This window comes from Orcinus orca, chromosome 19, assembly GCF_937001465.1.
Source record: "Orcinus orca chromosome 19, mOrcOrc1.1, whole genome shotgun sequence".
NCBI lineage: Eukaryota > Metazoa > Chordata > Mammalia > Artiodactyla > Delphinidae > Orcinus > Orcinus orca.
This window is the reverse complement of record NC_064577.1, coordinates 11,791,113-11,807,450: the sequence shown is the minus strand read 5'-3', so window position 1 is coordinate 11,807,450 and position 16,338 is coordinate 11,791,113. Positions and strand designations below refer to the sequence as shown.

The 16,338-nt window shown below is 60.1% G+C and overlaps 2 protein-coding genes across 7 annotated transcripts; one reads left to right on the top strand and one right to left on the bottom strand.

Moving 5' to 3' along the window:
• Positions 1-777: 777 nt before the first annotated feature.
• Positions 778-4,005, bottom strand: LOC105747859 (uncharacterized). 2 transcript variants are annotated; one of them, XM_049702366.1, is made up of 5 exons: positions 2,640-4,005; positions 2,178-2,285; positions 1,995-2,066; positions 1,627-1,684; positions 778-890 (listed from the first exon to the last, which is right to left on the bottom strand). In XM_049702366.1, exons 1-5 carry the CDS (start codon positions 3,161-3,163, stop codon positions 876-878), a joined length of 777 nt encoding a protein of 258 aa, XP_049558323.1. In that variant the 5' UTR covers positions 3,164-4,005; the 3' UTR covers positions 778-875. The 2 variants fall into 2 exon arrangements, with proteins under 2 accessions (XP_049558323.1, XP_033278915.1); XM_033423024.2 differs by having other exon boundaries at positions 791-929; positions 2,640-4,004.
• An 80-nt stretch (positions 4,006-4,085) lies between these two features.
• NEURL4 (neuralized E3 ubiquitin protein ligase 4) lies at positions 4,086-16,286 on the top strand. Of its 5 annotated transcripts, none has more exons than XM_004266926.4 (29): positions 4,086-4,533; positions 5,484-5,928; positions 6,144-6,209; positions 6,354-6,652; positions 6,819-6,930; positions 7,018-7,106; positions 7,842-7,914; positions 8,064-8,328; positions 8,574-8,755; positions 9,076-9,161; positions 9,284-9,446; positions 9,535-9,733; positions 9,825-9,901; positions 10,028-10,106; positions 10,449-10,618; positions 10,712-10,843; positions 11,253-11,398; positions 11,508-11,732; positions 11,830-11,928; positions 12,012-12,173; positions 12,359-12,523; positions 13,088-13,246; positions 13,610-13,789; positions 13,931-14,018; positions 14,112-14,219; positions 14,367-14,511; positions 14,667-14,779; positions 14,860-15,025; positions 15,602-16,286. In XM_004266926.4, the coding sequence occupies exons 1-29, from the start codon at positions 4,249-4,251 to the stop codon at positions 15,804-15,806; spliced, it is 4,683 nt and encodes a 1,560-aa protein (XP_004266974.1). In that variant the 5' UTR covers positions 4,086-4,248; the 3' UTR covers positions 15,807-16,286. The 5 variants fall into 5 exon arrangements, 4 of the variants coding, with proteins under 4 accessions (XP_004266974.1, XP_033278892.1, XP_033278894.1 ...); XM_033423001.2 differs by having other exon boundaries at positions 10,449-10,624; XM_033423003.2 differs by lacking the exon at positions 6,144-6,209.
• The last annotated feature ends 52 nt before the right edge of the window (positions 16,287-16,338 follow it).

Genomic DNA, 16,338 nt, shown 5'->3' with positions numbered 1-16,338 from the left:
GATCTGGCCCATGTGACCCCCTGACTCCCTAGAACCTACCCACTCAGCCCCTCTCCCTCCCTGGCCAGCCCCTTGCCCCTGCTCAGGCTCACATCTGTGCTGGTTTTGGTTTGAGGAGTTTGGGTGGCTTCCAGGTTCCCTCTCTGAGCCTTCGGTGCTTTGCCAGTTCAGCCCCTTGGATACCAGCCACTGACACCAGCCAGACATTGCTCGGGACCCACTGTCTTTGGAGGACAGGGCAGTACCTGGAGCAGGGTAGGTGGCAGAGAGGAATCAGGAAGGAGGCATAGGGGCAGCGGTGGTGCTAAGCTGGCAGGAGGTCCCGATCCCTCTGCGCCTCCCTGGGTCCCTCCATACAATCCACGTTGCACACAATGATGTTGAGGGCCTCTCTCATCACCTGCTGCTGACCTACTGGCCTGAGGGGAATGGGGGTTGGGGGGATGGGAGCTTGCCAAGAGCCAGGCCTGGTGAGATAGTGGCCTGGTGCCCTCACCAGGCTTCGATGACATCATTGTCACCTTCAGGGAACTCTCGGTGGCCTTGTAATCCTGCGAGGGGCTTCCAGTATGGTCCAGCAGACGGACCTCAGTGCTTATGGGATTCTCAATCACGCAATTCAAGCTTGTGGAGCCTGGAAGCATCACAGGATCAGGGTTGGGGCACCCATCAGTCTGTTGGTTCTCGGCCACCGCCCCGCTCCCAGGCTGACCCAGCCCAGCTCTCACTGGTCTGCTGCTCATCTTCTGTGTCCTCCTCAAGTTCAGGGTGGGGAGAGCACCTCAGATATCTTCGTTTGCTATAATACTCCTTGCGTCGCAGATCAATTTCATTCTCCAACACGACGGTGGTGGATGAAGCTGGGGACTGATTTCTTAAGGCAGGGGAAGCTGAGGAGTCATCCAAATCAATCTGAGTCATGTGGCCACCTAGCGAATACAGGCCACCAGCTCCACTGTGACCCCCAAGCCCCGGGGAGAAGCTCAAGCCCCAGGTTCTCATCTCACTTCTATCACCCCCCACCCCCCGTTTTTAGAAAAACGTCAGTGACTTTTCCACCGGCCACGGTTCGCATGGGCTTTCTGTTCCTCCTCCCCAGCCAGCTTTCCTTGGGGGCTATCCTGATGAGGACCCCACTCCAGCTGCCCTCTGTCTTCCCTGGGGTCACCTTCCAGCATGACCTCCCTGTCAGCCAGCAGGGCCCTTAGGAAGACAGGCTATGGTGGAGAAGGTTCTGGACTACAATTACCTTGGGTCCCTGGGGCCCCACCATAGCTAACCTTTGACTTCTAGGATGTGGTTCCTGGCCACCAGGCCAAGCTCATCTTTGACTCCTCTGGTCAGTCCTCTTGCCCCGCCTCTCTCCACAGGCCTGGGCTCTGAGGCCAGCATCACACCTCGACTGCCATTGCTCATACTGACACTGCCCACACTGCTGTTCTTGTTATTATCCAAGGGCAGCTTTTTCGGAGGCTTGAGGAACTTTCCTTCATTGTAGTGTGCCTTGCGGCGCTTTTCAAAATCACTGGATTCTGTGGGCCAGCGTCAGAGCTTGGCTTTCCTGCCAGGCTCTCGCTGAAGGCTCACGCCACCCACTTTCCACTCAATCCCCACCCCACATCTTACGTGTCTTGGAAAAGTTGTCTGAAGACCCTGAGCTTCTGTTATCACTGTACAGGAAGACCTTGGGGCAGAAATTGTCCATTGTTGCAAACCTGAAGGGGAGGGAAGCCAGTTGGGGGCACGGAAGGGAGAGAACAATGGGAGCAGGTGGTAGATGGGGCCAAGCTGGCTGACTCCCCCACTTTGTTTTTGTTTTTGTTTCTTGCGGTACGTGGGCCTCTCACTGTTGTGGCCTCTCCCTGCGGAGCACAGGCTCCGGACGTGCAGGCTCAGCGGCCATGGCTCACGGGCCCAGCCGCTCCGCAGCATGTGGGATCCTCCCGGACCGGGGCACGAACCCGTGTCCCCTGCATCGGCAGGCGGACTCTCACCTCTCTGCTAGCTCCTCAGCAGTCATTGTGTGAGAGGTCCCCGCGAGCAGGTCTTCGTCGCTGTCCTGCAGCCTGCACAGGAGGGAGGAAGCAGTGCCTCAGAAGGGGATAGCAGGCAGTCCCCCACTCCTTTGAGTAGGGAAGAGAGTCTGGGCTGAAGGGCTAGGGCTGAGGGCTCAGCACCTGTGGTTGGGAGTGCGGGGCTCATCCACCTTCATAAATCCGTAATCCTTGTCAGCAGGGTGGTAGGTCGCCAGAATATTCATTTCATCCCAGCGCTGACACTTTTTCCTTCGGGTGAGGGAAGGACACAGAAAAGGGGGAGGAAACCTTCTAGTGCCCTCCTCCTCACAGCCCTCTCTCATTCTTACAGTCATTCAAAAACTGTTGCTTGCACCCCCTTGTAGTTCCAGAGGTGTAGGAGGCTGGGGATGGGGTCACACCTGATGACAATCACGTACGATGTAGTTAGGGTACATGCTGACTTCTTATCCGGTACCTGCTACTCTCTCAAAAGCTAGGAACCTCAGATTTCCTACCCAATTACCCTCACCTACTCTCACTTTTAGTTCTTGGCACTCCGCCCCTTCTCCCCTGACTCCGCCTCCTCTAGTGTCTGGAATCCCTTCCTCCCGGGCTCCTTACCTCTCCGCCCTGGGGGATTTGTGCATCACGGTGGAGCTTCTGTTTTTTAGTATGCTCCGGGGCCGGTCCTCACAGGGTTTGTCGGTGTGCATGCAAGTTGACCCGGAGTGCGGAATGTATCCCGAGTTGTACACCCCAGGCCCCCCGGACCCCAGGTTGGACGTCCCGCATACACTGGTTCCAGGGAAGGGGGGATTAAGCCCGCCAGGGTGTGTACCGGACCCGGGATGCCGGTTGAGGCCGGAACCGAAGACTGCTGTCCCTCCGGAAGGCTGGCTAGAACCAGGACTGCCAATTACGGTTCCCCCGGAGTGTATGGGGGGCCCAGAACCGTAAAACATGGCTACTCCGCAGGGCAGCCCGGCGCCTGCCTCGACTCCTCCGATGCCTCCGGGCACTCCCCTGGTTGGCCCTCCAGGAGATTCTCCGTCGAGGCCGCTAGTAGCCCCCAGAGATTCCTGCTTCTCCATGGCACCACTAAGGGGCCACGCTAAGCTACCCCGCCCCGGCTCCCTGCACCACATAGCCCCGCCCCCACCGCGGCGGGCGGGGGACGCTTGGGCTAGGCCTGGGTCCCCTCCCCCACTGCTCCCTGGAGCCGCGGGGGGCGGAAAAACTGTATAGGGACCTCGGGCTGGGAGCCTCTCCGCTCGCCCCTCCTCTCCTGTCCCACCCTAAGACTTTTCTTTGTCTCTGGGATTTGTTCCCGCCTTTCTCCCCATCGCTGCCCTCATCCGAATTATCCAATCGTAGTCAGGGGTCCTGGCCGTGGGGCGTGAAGCCTAATTGTGACGTCACAGTCCTCCAAGCTTAGCGTGAGCGTCGAGTGAGTTGTGCTGGGGGTTTGTTGACAGCTCTGGGGGAATCGTTGGGGAATATCAGCGCCGTTGCTTGAAACTTCCTGCCGGGGTTCCTTTGCATTCTTTATTCGTGGCTTTAAAACCTCAAGATAGGCTTGACTAGAAACATCCGTGAGCTTTTTTTCCCCCCAAAGCCGGGCCAATCTGCCTCTGCGGAGAGTTGTGATACAAAGTGGAGGGACTGCGACACTCTAGAAAGACATAACCGGTCTCAGTGGTAGGGAGGGCAGATATTTTCATTTACAAAGCTACCAGTTCCCTGCTCTGGGAACTCAGAGCTAGCTCACACCGCTTCGAAACGAGCAGAGCGAAGGAAAGCTTCCCCCCTCCCCTTGCCGTAAAGCGAATACTTCAAGGTGTTGCCTTCTTCGACGAAGGCGGGGTCTTCGGTGCAGCTGTCGCAAAGCTGAAAGTGTTTGGGCACCAACTCCCCCCCGTCGCGTCGTAAAGATGCCTGCGGCAGTCGTTTCTCCCACTGTCGCAAAAGCTCCCGGCCCGTCTTCACCCCTCTGAAGCCACTCCGTCACCTCGCTCGTGTCGTAAAGCAAACCTGCCCGACCCTGTCGTCCTTTCTCTTCCCACCGTGGTAGTCCTTAGTTCCCTAACCCGGGATGCTTTATTGCCCGGCACTGCCGTAAAGCATATCTGGCCCCAACCCCCCCCGGTCCTATTCCCTCAGGGCGTCCGTGCACCGCGGTTGCCACGGTGCCGCCAAGCGCGGCTGTCGCGCGGCCCCGGTGTCAGCGGCGATGGCGGCGGGGTCGGGTGGGAGTGGGGGCTCTGGGGGAGGCCCCGGGCCGGGGCCGGGTGGGGGTGGGGGCCCCCCCGGCGGGAGCGGCCCAGGACCGGGGTCCGGCGGGGGTCCGGGCAGCGGCGGGGAGCTGCACCCGCGCACCGGGCGCTTGGTGAGCCTATCGGCCTGTGGGCGTACAGCGCGGCGGCAGCAGCCGGGCCAAGAGTTTAATCACGGGCTGGTGTTGAGCCGGGAACCCTTGCGCGATGGACGCATCTTCACCGTCCGCATCGACCGCAAGGTGCGGAGCTGGGGCCGCGGAAGAGAGATGTGGAGGGTGGTGGGAGGGCACTAGAAGGAGATGGGGGAGGCCAGCCAGGGTAGTCCACATCACCGGGTACCGAGAGGGAACCGCCAGACAGGACACCAGGTAGGTGATGGGCGGGAAGGGACCATGAAACGGAAACATTCAGTCTTAAGGAGAAGGAGACAAGGAGAGCTTGAGTTTTCTTAAGATCCAGGAGCAGGGAAGGGACGTGGGGCCCCACCCACTATAATGACTAGGGAACAGATCTGGAACAATTTTGGGGAGATGGAGGATGGAGAGATGTCAGAAGTGTGATGGGAGGAGAAGAGAGATAACCAAAAAAAGAACAACCATTGAAGGACAAACTCACCGGTTTGGCCAGAAAGATGGATGAAGAGAGATATTCAAGGAGCAAGAGGTGTGTGTGCCTGTGCATAATGTGGTGAAGAGGCCGGGTGCACAGAGACAGAATTTGGGAGAAGGGTGAGTTTGAGTGCAGCCAGAGCCTAGGAGAGAAATAGGCCATATACAAGGAGGGAGAGAGCCATATACAAGAGCAAGGAATATGGACGTGGAGAGCTGTGAATTTGGCTGGTTGAGGGACCACAGAGACCAGGGAAGTTAGAGGCGGCAGGGGGCTGGGGCCAGGGAATTTAGCCAGCCTGGTGGGGAAAGGCGTGGTGTTGTAGACAGTGAGCACCCACAGTACAAAGCAGAGTTGCTAAAGGAGAGCGGGCCCAACCGTCCCCTGAGACCAGAGTCCAGAAAATACCTGTGGGACTGCATCTCTGGATGGTGATGCCTTGTGTGTTAAGAGAGCAAAGCCAGTTAGCTGTCTGAGAGGTGGGAAGAGGGGGACACAGTGGCCTGTGAAATGTGGTTTCCTAGTGGTGGGAGACCCATTCGTGGCCCATCCTGAGTCCCTGTCCATCACCCCATCACAGGTCAACTCCTGGAGTGGCTCCATTGAGATTGGGGTGACGGCACTGGACCCCAGTGTGCTGGACTTCCCAAGCAGCGCCACGGGGCTGAAGGGGGGCTCGTGGGTAGTGTCAGGCTGCTCGGTGCTGAGGGATGGACGTTCTGTGCTGGAGGAGTATGGGCAGGACCTGGACCAGCTTGGCGAAGGGGACCGTGTGGGCGTGGAGCGCACAGCTGCTGGGGAGCTGCGGCTCTGGGTGAATGGGCGGGATTGCGGCGTGGCCGCCACGGGCCTGCCAGCTCGTGTCTGGGCCGTCGTGGACCTTTACGGCAAGTGCACCCAGATCACCGTGCTACCCCCTGAGCCGGGCTTCAGCCCCCCTACTCCCGTCCCCACACCTCCCCTCGAACCCTCTGCCCCCGCTGAAGATTCTACCTGGTCTGAACAGGGGACCTCTGGGGATGAAGGTGAGAACACAGCTGGGGCAGCGGTGGAGGAGTGGGGCAGAGGGAATGGCTGAAGGAATGGGGGAAATGTAGTGACAAATAGGGTATGGGCAGGGCCACTCAGACCCCCGAGTCTGTTGAAGGGGATAGCAGGGACTAGAGGAGGGGTGTCATGGCTGTGGGCCCTGCAGCAGGGGCCGAACCCTTATTCCCCTCCTATCCCACTTGGTCGCCAGCCTTCACGGTGTCCCCCGCGCAGGCCCGGCCGGAGACGTTTCCTAACAGCCTTGAGTCGCATAATGGTGAGGGCTCCGGGGAGGTCCCGGGAAGGGGAGTGGGAAGTGAGGTGGACAGGGAGGGACCTCAGGAGAGGGGTAGGGGGAGCGCGGCAAGCCTGAGGATGAGGAGACTCATTTCTGCTTCCTTCCTCCGCCCTGCTATCGCAGAATTTGCCAGCATGGAGCTCTCCGAGGTGGTGAGCAACGCCATCCTGTCTGCCTACAACGGGGGGCTCCTAAATGTGAACCTGAGCTCCCCACCGGCAGGGGAAGCACCGGGGCCGAGCGGCACTGCCACCTCACCCATCCTCACTTCCAACGATGCCCTCCTTTTTCACGAGAAGTGTGGAACCCTCATCAAACTCAGCAACAATAATAAGACGGCAGAGCGCCGCCGGCCCCTGGATGAATTCAACAATGGGGTTGTCATGACCAACCGCCCACTCCGGGACAATGAGATGTTTGAGGTGTGCAAGGCCCTGGGGTCTGGCTGGCACCTCACCCTCCGGGAGCTAGAGATGGGGCTTGATGCTGGAAGGGGGCGGGGGTGGCCTGGGGAAGAGCCAAGGGCGCAGAGTTTTTTCTCTGCATTTACATTCCCCGCCTCTCCCTTCCACTGTCACTACACCCAAGATCCGCATCGACAAGCTCGTAGATAAGTGGTCAGGCTCCATTGAGATTGGTGTCACCACCCACAACCCCAACAATTTGGAGTACCCAGCCACCATGACCAACCTGCAGTCAGGTACCAGCCCCTGGCAGGGTGGGCATGGCCTGTGGTTGCTGAGGTGAAGGGAGCCCGTACCCTAACCAGGGTGTCCGCTTCCCCCAGGCACCATCATGATGAGTGGCTGCGGGATCCTGACCAACGGCAAGGGCACCCGCCGGGAGTACTGTGAATTCAGTCTGGATGAGCTGCAGGTGAGGGTGGGCTCAAAGCGCGGGCCAGTCTCCAGGGGCGCCCGGGCACTGTGCAGCCCTGCCTGGGCACTGTGCTCTCTGACCTAGGGCAAGGCCCTTTATCTTTTGCTTGAAGGCTCCTTCTGAGAAGGCAGGGTTGCCCAACAGTTAGGCACTCAGATTTGGGAGTCAGATGGGTTTAATTCATTTCTCTGTTTGGCCATTCGTGGTAGTGACCTGCAGCAAGAAACTTACCCTCTTTGGTAGTTGTTTCTTTTTCTTTTTCGCGGTACGCGGGCCTCTCACTGTTGTGGCCTCTCCCGCTGCAGAGCACAGGCTCTGGACGCGCAGGCTTAGCAGCCATAGCCCACGGGTCCAGCCGCTCCGCGGCACGCGGGATCCTCCCGGACCGGGGCACGAACCCGCATCCCCCGCATCGGCAGGCGGACCCCCAACCACTGCGCCACCAGGGAAGCCCCTGTTTCTTCTTAATGTCTAGAAATGAACCCGTCAGTAGTTTTCGATAGACTGTCGTGAGGGTTAATAGGTCGGTGTTGATAAAGTGGTTTAACACAGTGCCTGACTTGCCTTGAGCATCAGAGTGGCCTGAGACGCGTGGGAGCCTTTTGGAGCTGTTTCCCTGTCGCATGGTGTGGTGGGAAGGCTCGAAGCCCACTCTGTTCTCACAGTCCCCAGGACAAGTCTGGAGCCTGATTGTGAATGGATTCCAGGCTGTTATTTTTCTGCTTTGAATAGGAGGGCGACCACATTGGTCTCACGAGGAAGTCCAACTCTGCCCTACACTTCTTCATTAATGGCATTGATCAGGGTAAGGGGAAGCTCAGAGAGAGCAGCTGGGCCAGGGCTTTTGCTGTGAGGGGGTCTGTATCTCATTCTCTTGCCTGTTTCATGCTCCATCTCCCTATATTGACTCTTCTCCCCTCATCCCCCCATTCCCTGTGCCTTCCACCCCCGCAGGCGTGGCTACCCCCTTGACGCCCCCAGTGGTGTACGGTGTGGTGGACTTGTATGGGATGGCTGTGAAGGTGACCATCGTCCACAATAACAACCACAGTGACCGCCTACGCCGGAACAATGCCATCCTGCGGGCGCTGTCCCCTGAGGGTGCTCTCCGCCGGGCTGCTCCTGCGGCCCAGGCAGAACCCGAGCGCCTGCTCTTCCACCCCAACTGTGGGCAGAAGGCAGCCATCACCCACGAGGGACGCACTGCCCTGAGGCCCCAGTATGGCCCATGGGGTGGGGAGAAGCCTGCGGAGGGGCTCTGATGGGATTGGGGGGAGGGGTGGGGCAGTGGGAGGCAGCAGGAGTCTGGTGTGGGGCGTCCTGGACAGAGAAGGGGGGCCTCTTGGAGTGTGAAGCGTGGCTGCTTGACTTGGGTAGTGGGTGTCGGGCAGGCATCGCCGGGCTGAGCTTTGGCACACTCAGTATGTGTGTCGGGATCTGAGTCCCCACTTGCTGTGCCCTCAGTGCCACTGACGACTTCAATCATGGCGTGGTACTGAGCAGCAGAGCCCTGCGGGACGGAGAGGTGTTCCAGGTGCGCATCGACAAGATGGTGGACAAATGGGCTGGCTCCATTGAGATTGGCGTCACCACCCACAACCCTGCCTACCTCCAGTTGCCCTCCACCATGACCAACTTGCGCTCTGGTGAGCTCCCAAGAAGGGCAGGGCCAAGATAGGATGCTGGGGGGAAGCCGTCCCTGAAGCCCTGAAGCTTGTTCTCCAGCCCCTCTTTCACTTGTCACATTTATGACGACGCATTCAGTGGCTGAGGAGTGCCATGTGGACAGGGCCTGTGGCTGGCTTGGGAACTGCAGAGTTTTCTTGCCCTGCTCTGGGAAGCAAGCAAGTGTCAAAGAAAAGGCGGGATGGGCTAATGGCTTTGGGGAGTAATGTGGGGACCGCTATGTAGAGGAGAGGAGCTCTGGCTTTCCCCTTATGGCCTCTGCCACTCCTTGTCCCCCTAGGGACCTGGATGATGACAGGGAATGGGGTGATGCACAATGGGACGACCATCTTGGACGAATATGGGCACAACCTGGACCGGCTCAAGGTGGGAGAGTGGGGGTACCGCCAGGTGTCGGCAGCGGGGAGGTAGGCAAGGTGGGGCTGCTGCGGGACCGGCCCAGGCAGGAACTCCGCCTGACTCCTCACTCCAGCCCCCCTTCTTCCAAGGCAGGGGACACGGTGGGCGTGGTGCGGCGGGAGGACGGAACTCTCCACTTCTTTGTCAATGGGATGACTCAGGGCCCCGCCGCCTGGAACGTGCCCCCGGGCGTCTATGCTGTCGTTGATCTCTATGGCCAGGCAGCCCAGGCCACCATTGTGGACGACGTGGGTGAGGGCCGGGCTGGGCAGGGGTTGGGGTGGCCTTGGGAGGCCTCAGAGACGACTGTAATCCTAATGGGTGATGTCTACTCTTGCAGAAGTGCCCCAGGTTCCTGAGCCACTCCCTGAGGGGAACAACCAGGTGTCTCCAAGCTCCCCGTCATCCGGGACCGGGGGCTCCGACCTCCGCTTCCACCAGCTGCATGGCAGCAACGCAGTCATCACCAACGGTGGCCGCACTGCGCTCCGCCACAACTGCCGCAGCGAGTTCAATGACGCCATCGTCATCTCCAACCGGTCAGTGTTGGGACTTTCATGTGCCCACTTTCCTACTACCCAGCGTCGGCCACCCAAATAGGGTCTGTCTGATGGCCATTCTCCCTGGCAGGGCCCTGAGGGATGGAGAGCTGTTTGAAATTGTCATTCAGAAGATGGTAGACCGCTGGTCAGGCTCCATCGAGGCTGGTGAGGGGCACGTGTGTGTGTGTGTGTGTGTGTGTGTGTGTGCGCGCGCGCGCGCATGCACTGCAGTCAGGTGCTGGCTGCAGGAGGCTGGGGGCTCAGCTCAGACCCACCCCTGCCTCCTTCCAGGAGTGACCGCTATTCGGCCTGAGGACCTTGAATTCCCCAACACTATGACGGACATTGACTACGATACGTGGATGCTGAGGTTGGGCTGTCTGCTTTGGGGACCAGCTGGGTGGGGCTGGGTGGAGCTGGCTGGGATGAGGGACGCAGAGTTGGGGCATGTGGTGGCCATAGACAATGACAGACCCAGGGGTTCTGGCTGCCCAGTCCCTTCGATTCTGGGAAGCCCTCCCCCCACACCCTTAGGGCTCCTGCTTTTCCCGGGGGGGACCCCAGGGATGAAGGATACAAGATTGGGTCTCAGACCCCAGATCGAGATCCTAGTCTGAGGCACTGGAAGGTTCCGACAAGCAGAGACTGGGCAGAGGCCTGTGTGGGGAGAGGAAGCTGGGAGGCTGACCTACTCCTTCTGTCATCCCCCCAGCGGCACAGCCATCATGCAAGACGGTAACACCATGCGCAACAATTACGGGTGTGACCTTGATGCGCTAGGCACGGGTGCCCGCATCGGCATGATGCGCACTGCCAAGGGCGATCTGCACTACTTCATCAACGGCCAGGACCAAGGCGCTGCCTGCTCAGGCTTGCCTCCCGGTAAAGGTGACTACTCCGTGGCTTTCGCCCTGCCACCTTCAGCCCAGCCCACCCCTGGCTATCAGGCTCCTGACCCCTTTCTTTCTTACCCAGAGGTGTATGCAGTAGTGGATCTATATGGCCAGTGTGTCCAAGTGTCCATCACCAATGCCACCGGCCCCATGGACAACAGTCTGGCGACCAGCAACACCGCCACTGAGAAGTCATTCCCCCTGCACTCCCCAGGTTCAGCCGGCAGGGAGGGAGGGAGGGCTCTGCCTGCCTGCTGTGGGCCTGGGGGATGCAGTTTCCAGGTCACGGAAGCTGTTCAAAGATAGGCTGGCTGCAGCAGCTGCAGACCGAGGGGGAGGGATCAACCCGTGGTGGGAAGCAGCCAAGAAGAGGGGAGGAGGTTACACCTGGTACACAGGGCCTAGACCCTTCCCCGCCACCAGCGGGCCGGGACACCGTAGCTGGGCGTGGCAGGTTTGGGACTGGGTCTTGCCTTGGTGAAAGAGGAGTCAGGGGTCTTGAGGGAGCACTGGAGGTAGGACCTTCGCGTCAACTTCCTGCTTCACCTGAAAGCTTTGCCTGTGTCCTGTCTGAAGCTTGCTGCCCCAGTCCTCCCCCATCCTCTGGTGCCATCTTTCCACAGCGGCTGGCGTGGCTCACCGATTCCACAGTACTTGCGGCAAGAACATCACCCTGGAGGAAGACGGCACGAGGGCGGTGCGTGCTGCCGGCTACGCCCACGGCCTCGTCTTCAGCACCAAGGAGCTCAAGACCGAGGAGGTCTTTGAGGTGGGCTGTGGCGATGTGACAGGGGAGGTGGCGGACCCTTCACAGCAGAGCCAGACTGCTTCCCACCCTCCTGCCCCACAGTGCCACTGAGAGTTCCTCTCTCTCACAGGTGAAAGTGGAGGAGCTGGATGAGAAGTGGGCTGGTTCCCTCCGGCTAGGGCTGACCACACTAGCACCGGGGGAGACGGGGCCTGGAGCGGGCAGTGGCCCGGGGCTGCCTCCCTCCCTGCCAGAGCTCCGGACTAAGACCACCTGGATGGTGTCCAGCTGTGAAGTGAGGCGTGACGGGCAGCTCCAGAGGATGAACTATGGCCGGAACCTCGAGAGGCTGGGGGTGAAGCAGCTGACTTCAGGGACTGGGATGGGCGTGGGAGTCGGGGTGGCGGGGAGAGGCGGGCTGAGCACTTGTCCTTGCCTCACCTTGGCCCTAGGTGGGGAGCCGTGTGGGCATTCGCCGAGGGGCAGATGACACGATGCACGTCCTGGTAGATGGAGAGGATATGGGGCCTGCAGCCACCGGCATTGCCAAGGTAGACCCAAGACCAGCATTGGGTCTGGGAGTGGGGTTGAGGTCCTCCACTGATCTCTGACTTCTGGGTCTGTGTGCCCCCAGAGCGTGTGGGCCGTGTTGGATCTGTATGGGCCAGTGCGGAGTGTTTCTATTGTCAGCTCCACCAGGCTGGACGAGCCAGAAGGCACCCAGCCTCCTTCCCCCAGCTCGGACACTGGCAGCGAGGGCGAGGAGGAGGATGAGGGCGAGGAGCACAGCCTGGAAGTAAGAGGCAGCAGCAGGGCCCACTGGGCACAGGGAGGGACCGTTGGTGGCCCGTTGGGTCGTCTTCAGGTTCTCTGATCCAGCCCTGGGTGGGCGGAGGCTTATCTGCAGGCTCTGTCAAGCCCAGTGGGGTGGCTCAGGCCTCGCGTCGGCCGCCCCGCAGCTCACTCTCTCCTCCACACCAGGGCCAGAATCAAGTGGCCGTTATGCCCACAGCCCTCGAGTTCCTAGAGAACCATGGGAAGAATATTCTCTTGTCCAACGGGAACCGTACAGCTACACGAGTGGCCAGCTACAACCAGGGCATCGTTGTCATCAGCCAGCCCCTGGTGCCCCAGCTGCTGGTCCAGGTGGGCCTCACCTCCTTGTCCCCGGCTCCTCTTGCTCAGGGTGACCCAGGGCCAACCCTCCTGCAGAGAGGCTTTTCCAGGTTGAGGACAAAGTGGAAGGCATGCCCTTCGGGTGAGCTTCCTGGGCTTTTGTTCATATCCTGTGGTGGCAGTTGTATATCAGTTTCCAGGAAGTACCCACCTGGGGGCTGTGACGAGGGAAGCAGTGGAGAGGGGCTGAGGGATGCCAGGGAGACTCCTGATTCTATATGTGGGAACAGGGCATGCTTTCCAGAGGAGGGGGTCTTGTGCTGCAGACTACAAGTTGTCAGAGTTAGGCAGATGAAGAAAGCCCATGGGGACAAGAATCCTTTTAGAAGCAATAGCAAGACCAAGGCTGAAAGAGGGAAGGACACAGCTGAATTTGCAGTTTCCTGTCCGTCCAGGCATCGGAAGGGGTGGCATCCCAGGCCACACTGTGGGGTGCCGTCTTCTCTCCCTGGCTGGGGTGAGGAGCCCGGTCCTGCAGGGTGGGTGACCTCTTTGTAGGAGGCCATGATTGCGGAGTGGTTGCCTTCTCCCCAGGTACGGATAGACTTCTTGAACCGGCAGTGGACATCTTCCCTTGTCCTGGGAGTCATTACCTGCCCACCGGAGAGGCTCAACTTCCCTGCTTCTGCCTGTGCCCTCAAACGGGCGGCCTGGCTGCTGCGGGGCCGTGGGGTCTTCCACAACGGTCTCAAGGTGGGTAGGGAGCAGAGAGAAGGGGGAGGGGCTGGCCGAGAGGGAGAAGAGGGGCCCCTAGCCCTGGAGCTAGGACCGTAGGTATAAAGGCGTCCTGTAGTGGATGGGCAAGGGCGTGAGCGGCGTTACCTGGTCAGTCTCGGGCTCATCGTCTCCTCCTACATCCCTGCCGTGGAGAATGTTGCAGGGGGTGGGGCTGGGGGAGGTGGAGTCTAGGTAACTGAAGCAGGGGCAGAGCCTGGGCAGTGGGCAAGTGTGGAGGCAAAGCCCAGGGACTGGCGACCCGAAGCTTAGTGAAGGGCCGGGGTGGCTGCTGCCGGTGGGAGTCTGATCTCTGGGAAGACAGTAGGTCTCTCCCCCCAGATCTGTGAGAAGTTTGGGCCAAATCTGGACACGTGTCCTGAAGGCACCATCCTGGGACTGCGGCTAGACAGCTCTGGGGGGCTGCATCTCCACATCAATGGGATGGACCAGGGAGTGGCTGTGCCAGATGTCCCCCAGCCCTGCCATGCACTCGTGGACCTCTACGGGCAGTGTGAGCAGGTTAGTGGCAGCAGAGGTGGGGAGGAGTGGTGCCTGGGAGGCTGGGCTGTCCAAGGACAGGGGAAGTCTGGAGTTCAAGGAGGGGATCAGCAGGCTCTGGGGGCTGGTCACACTCTGGCTGACCACCCCTCTCCCCTGCAGGTGACAATCGTGACCCCTGAACCAGGGGCTGCCAGTGGAAAGAGTGCTGGAACCCAAGGGGACATGGAGAAAGCTGACATGGTGGATGGTGAGCCAGCCGAAGGGGCCAGGATCCCATCTCACCCTCACCTCGTACTTCTGGCCCCGGCTCCCGTGACCTTTGCCCCTTCTGCTCCCTCAGGTATCAAGGAGAGTGTGTGCTGGGGTCCACCGCCCACTGCTAGCCCCCTCAAGAGCTGTGAGTACCACGCCCTTTGCTCCCGTTTCCAGGAACTGCTGCTGCTTCCTGGTGAGTCCCCAGTCCCCCAGAACCTGCCTCATTCCCTGCCCAGCCCAGGGCCATGGCCGGAGCCCTGGAGACCAGTAGGAAAGAGGCCACATGGCTGAGACCCAGGGCGGGAGCCATGCCACAAAGTCTGCCACTCACTCTCCACAGAGGATTATTTCATGCCTCCGCCGAAGCGCAGCCTGTGCTACTGTGAGTCTTGCCGGAAGCTTCGAGGGGATGAGGCCCACAGGCGCCGTGGGGAGCCCCCGCGGGAATACGCTCTGCCCTTTGGCTGGTGCAGGTTCAACCTCAGGTACGTATGGGGCAGGGTCATGCTTCTCTCTCACTGTTCTTTGCCCCCTTGAGAAAGGGAGGTCCCGAGAGGGTGTATGGTAGAAGACAAAACTTCTTGTCTGGGGAATGACCTCGGGGAGCCAGTGACCTTTGTCCTATCTGTCCACCTCCTAGGGTGAATCCCCGCCTAGAGGCTGGGACACTAACCAAGAAGTGGCACATGGCGTATCATGGGAGCAACGTGGCAGCCGTCCGGAGGGTGCTGGACCGGGGGGAGCTGGGAGCAGGTACCGCGGCACCGGCAGAGGCCGGGCAGGCCGGGCCCATGGGCCATGGGGGGGCCACCCTGACCCAGCTCTCCTCACAGGCACTGCTTCCATCCTGAGCTGCCGGCCCTTGAAGGGAGAGCCTGGGCTGGGGTTTGAGGAGCCTGGCGAGAACTGCGCGCCTCCTCGGGAGCAGCAGCCCCCTCCAGTGCTGCTTTCCCCCTCCCTCCAATATGCTGGGGCTGAGGCCCTGGCATCCAAAGTGCAGTGAGTACACAGGAAGCAGGGCCTGGGGCCACACGGGTCGCCATGATTCCCTCTCCTCTCCCACCTTGTCTCCCTAGTTCCTCAGTCTCTACCCAGCCCTTTCTTCACACAGTCTTTGCACAAGTACCACTTATTTTGTCCTATCACAGAGAACAAAGAAGGGAACCCTAGGCATGTGGAAGTTATGCTCTTTCTTGCTCTAGAATGTTTATGCATAATAAGTATTTAGTATTTTTAAAGGTGACAAGTAAGTACTATGGAAACAAAAAGAGTGGGTGAAGTGGGTCAGAAGTGTGGTTGGAGCGGGCGTATGGTATAGGGTGGTCTGGGTAGACTTCATTAAGAAGGTGAGATCTGAGCAAAGACTTGGAGAAGGCAGGAGGGAGTTAGGCGAGCAGGCATTGGGAGGAAGGCCATTTCAAGTAGAGAGGACGGCTAGAGCCAGGTTCCTGTACGGAGAGAGTGATTCCTGAGAACAGCGAGGCCAGCTTCTAACTGTCGTGGTGGCAGCTGGAAAGGGGGAGAGATCCTGGGCCCAGAGGTCTCACTGCCCTATTTATGCTTCTTACCTGACAGATTCCGGGACCCCAAATCCCAGCAGACACACCAGGCCCAGGTGGCGTTCCAGGTGTGTGTGCGCCCTGGCTCCTACACCCCCGGACCCCCTTCCGCTGCCCTCAGAGAGCCTCCCGACCCTCACTTCAGCCCAGCCGAACTTGAGTGGGTAACCAAGGAGAAGGGGGCCACACTTCTCTATGCCCTGCTGGTACGGGTGGAGTGAGGGGTGAGGCCGCACCACTACAAGCACAGTTGGGCCTCGGCCCGTGGACTCTGAATGACGACTGCCACCACCTCACTCCAGCGACCCACGGCACGCTGAGTGCTCAGCCTGGCAGATGCACAGGAGCATGCGGGCAGACTCTCAGACTAGCTGGGAAGCGGAGCTGTCTCCGTGCCCAGGGCTCGGACAGTCCCTCCCTCCGAGGTGAAGGCGCAGCGGGGAGCCCGGCCGCAGGCCCTGGGGAACCCTCTCCATGCACTGATCTGGGGAGCACGACTCCCCGCGACTCCTCCCCCATACACTTAATTTATTTCCGTTTCTGTTCTGGTTACTGTGAATTCCAGAGGAGTCTCCCGGTGCCCCACATGAAGCTGCTTTTCCGGCCCAGGCGGGAGTGGGGAAGGCGGCGCCGGGGGTCGGGCCTCTGTACAGTTGTTACTGACTCTGATTTCTAAGGAGCCAATAAACGCCGTCTCAGAGCAGCCGCCTCGGCCTCTCTCGCGCGCGCCTCTCGCCTCCCGGAGGAGCCCCG

What these genes read in the sequence shown, in the direction of transcription:
- LOC105747859 (XM_049702366.1), bottom strand. Translation starts at nt 3,163, where the DNA reads ATGTGGTGCAGGGAGCCGGGGCGGGGTAGCTTAGCGTGGCCCCTTAGT. An exon ending in AAATCCCCCAGGGCGGAGAG is followed by an intron (nt 2,286 to 2,639) that starts GTAAGGAGCCCG and finishes CCTCACCCGAAG; the next exon opens with GAAAAAGTGTCAGCGCTGGG. An exon ending in GCTGAGGAGCTAGCAGAGAG is followed by an intron (nt 1,685 to 1,994) that starts GTGAGAGTCCGC and finishes TTCTGCCCCAAG; the next exon opens with GTCTTCCTGTACAGTGATAA.
- NEURL4 (XM_033423001.2), top strand. Translation starts at nt 4,249, where the DNA reads ATGGCGGCGGGGTCGGGTGGGAGTGGGGGCTCTGGGGGAGGCCCCGGG. An exon ending in CATGACCAACCTGCAGTCAG is followed by an intron (nt 6,931 to 7,017) that starts GTACCAGCCCCT and finishes CGCTTCCCCCAG; the next exon opens with GCACCATCATGATGAGTGGC. An exon ending in CATGACCAACTTGCGCTCTG is followed by an intron (nt 8,756 to 9,075) that starts GTGAGCTCCCAA and finishes TTGTCCCCCTAG; the next exon opens with GGACCTGGATGATGACAGGG.